Source organism: Chrysemys picta, unplaced genomic scaffold (genome assembly GCF_011386835.1).
Source record: "Chrysemys picta bellii isolate R12L10 unplaced genomic scaffold, ASM1138683v2 scaf5608, whole genome shotgun sequence".
NCBI classification, from domain to species: Eukaryota; Metazoa; Chordata; order Testudines; family Emydidae; genus Chrysemys; species Chrysemys picta.
The window spans coordinates 1-2,471 of NW_027058308.1; the positions used below are offsets into that span (position 1 = coordinate 1).

General features: G+C 52.5%; 1 protein-coding gene across 1 annotated transcript; it reads left to right on the forward strand.

Moving 5' to 3' along the window:
• Positions 1–22: 22 nt before the first annotated feature.
• LOC135980657 (uncharacterized) lies at positions 23–2,004 on the forward strand. Its single transcript, XM_065580574.1, has 2 exons — positions 23–758; positions 1,357–2,004. The coding sequence occupies exons 1-2, from the start codon at positions 218–220 to the stop codon at positions 1,818–1,820; spliced, it is 1,005 nt and encodes a 334-aa protein (XP_065436646.1). The 5' UTR covers positions 23–217; the 3' UTR covers positions 1,821–2,004.
• Positions 2,005–2,471: the final 467 nt, after the last annotated feature.

Sequence of the window (2,471 nt, forward strand, 5' to 3'; positions counted from 1 at the left end):
GTCGGAATTGGGGTAGTGTGGACGGAATTCGACGTTATTGGCCTCCGGGAGCTATCCCACAGTGCTTCATTGTGACTGCTCTAGACAGCACTCTCAACTCAGATGCACTGACCAGGTAGACAGGAAAAGACCCGCGAAGGTTTGAATTTCATTTCCTGTTTGCCCAGCGTGGAGAGCACAGGTGACCCCGCAGAGCTCATCAGCACAGGTAACCGTGATGGAGTCCTCCCAGGATCGCAAAAGAGCTCCAGCATGGACCGAACGGGAGGTACGAGATCTGCTCGCCATATGGGGAGATGAAGCAGTGATAGCTGAACTCCGTAGCAGTAAAAGAAATGGAAAAGTATTAGAAAAGATCTCCAAGGCCATGAAGGACCGAGGCCATAACAGGGACACACAGCAGTGCCGCGTGAAAATTAAGGAGCTACGGCAAGCTTACCACAAAGCCAGAGAAGCAAACGGAAGGTCCGGGGCAGAGCCGCAAACTTGCCGCTACTACGCGGAGCTGCATGCGATCCTAGGGGGTGCAGCCACCACTACCCCAACCGTGTGCTATGACTCTCTCACTGGAGAAACACACAGGGAAGACGGTTCAGGGAACGAGGAAGATGACGATGGAGGTACTGTAGGTAGCTCACAGCAGCAAGGAAGCGGAGAAACCGGTTTCCCCAACAGCCAGGATATGTTTGTGACCCTGGACCTGGAACCAGTAACCCCCGAACTCACCCAAGACCCTCAGGGCACACAGGAGACCTCTGGTGAGTGTAACTTTGTAACTATTTGTAAACATTACAAAAAAAAAGCAAGCGTGTTTAATGATTACTTTGCCCTGGCAATCGCGGCCAGTACATCTACTGGAAAAGTCTGTTAACGTGTATGGGGATGGAGCGGAAATCCTCCAGGGACATCTCCAGAAAGCTCTCCTGGTTGAAATGGGGTGATTTTATTAAGGGGACATTCAGAGGCGCCCGTTCCTGCTCTTCTGACCAGAAATGTTCCCCGCTGTTAACCACGCGGTGGGGGGAGGGGTGAAGTGATCATCCCAGAGAATCGTGTGTGTGTGTGTGTGGGGGGGGGGGTTACTTGTGTTTGTGCCGCATGTTAACCGGGAAACCACAGCCCCCTCCTTTTACATTGAAACCCCATTTTAAATGGACAACCCAATTCATCCTTGATATGGGAAATGCGCTGCTGTTTGCAACCTTTCCCGCATGTTAAGAAGGTTAAAAAAGCCAAAACACTGTGGCCTACGATGGCTGCCTGCAAGCCGAAATATGCGACCTTGTAATGAAAGAGTGTACCCATTGTTCTCTAAAATGTGTCTTTTTTAACCACCTCTCCCTTCTCCTCCGCCAGCTGCAAATGTTTCTCCTTCGCAGAGGCTCGTGAACATTAGAAAGAGAAAACGTAGGACGAGGGACGAGATGTTCACGGAGCTCCAGATGTCCGCCCAGGCTGATAGAGCACAGCAAAATGCGTGGAGGCAGTCAATGACGGAGATGAGAAAAGCCCAATATGAACGAGAGGAGAGGTGGCGGGCTGAATCGCGGGAAGAACAGAGCAAGTGGCGGGCTGAAGACGATAGGTGGCGTCAGCTTGCAGACAGACGGCAAGAGGCAATGCTCCGTCTGCTGGAGCATCAAACTGATATGCTCGAGCGTATGGTTGAGTTGCAGGAAAGGCAGCAGGAGCAGAGACCGCCGCTACAGCCCCTGTGTAACCAACAGCCCTCCTCCCCAAGTTCCATAGCCTCCTCACCCAGACACCCAAGAACGCGGTGGGGGGGGCCTCCGTCCACCCAGTCACTCCACCCCAGATGATCGCCCAAGCATCAGAAGGCTGGCCTTCAATAAGAGTTAAAGTTTTAAAATGCAGTGTGTCCTTTTCCATCCCTCCTCCCCCACCCATCCCAGGCTACCTTGGCAATTATCCCCCTACCTCTGTAAGGAACTAATAAAGAATGCATGAATGTTAAAAAAAAAATGACTTTATTGCCTCTGCAAGCGGGAGGGGAGGGTGGGGTGGGGTGGTTGGTTTACAGGGAAGTAGAGTGAACCGGGTCGGGGGGGGGGTTTGGAGGGTTCATCAAGGAGAAACAAACAGAAGTTTCACACCGTAGCCTGGCCAGTCACAAAACTCGTTTTCAAAGCTTCTCTGATGCGCACCGCGCCCTGCTGTGCTCCTCTAACCGCCCTGGTGTCTGGCTGCGCGTAATCAGCGGCCAGGCGAGTTGCCTCAACCTCCCACCCCGCCATAAAGGTCTCCCCCTTACTCTCACAGATATTGTGGAGCGCACAGCAAGTAGCAATAACAATGGGGATATTCTTTTCGCTGAGGTCTGAGCGAGTCAGTAAGCTGCGCCAGCGCGCTTTTAAACATCCAAATGCACATTCCACCACCATTCGGCACTTGCTCAGCCTGTAGTTGAACAGGTCCTGACTCCTGTCCAGGCTGCCTGTGTACGGCTTCAT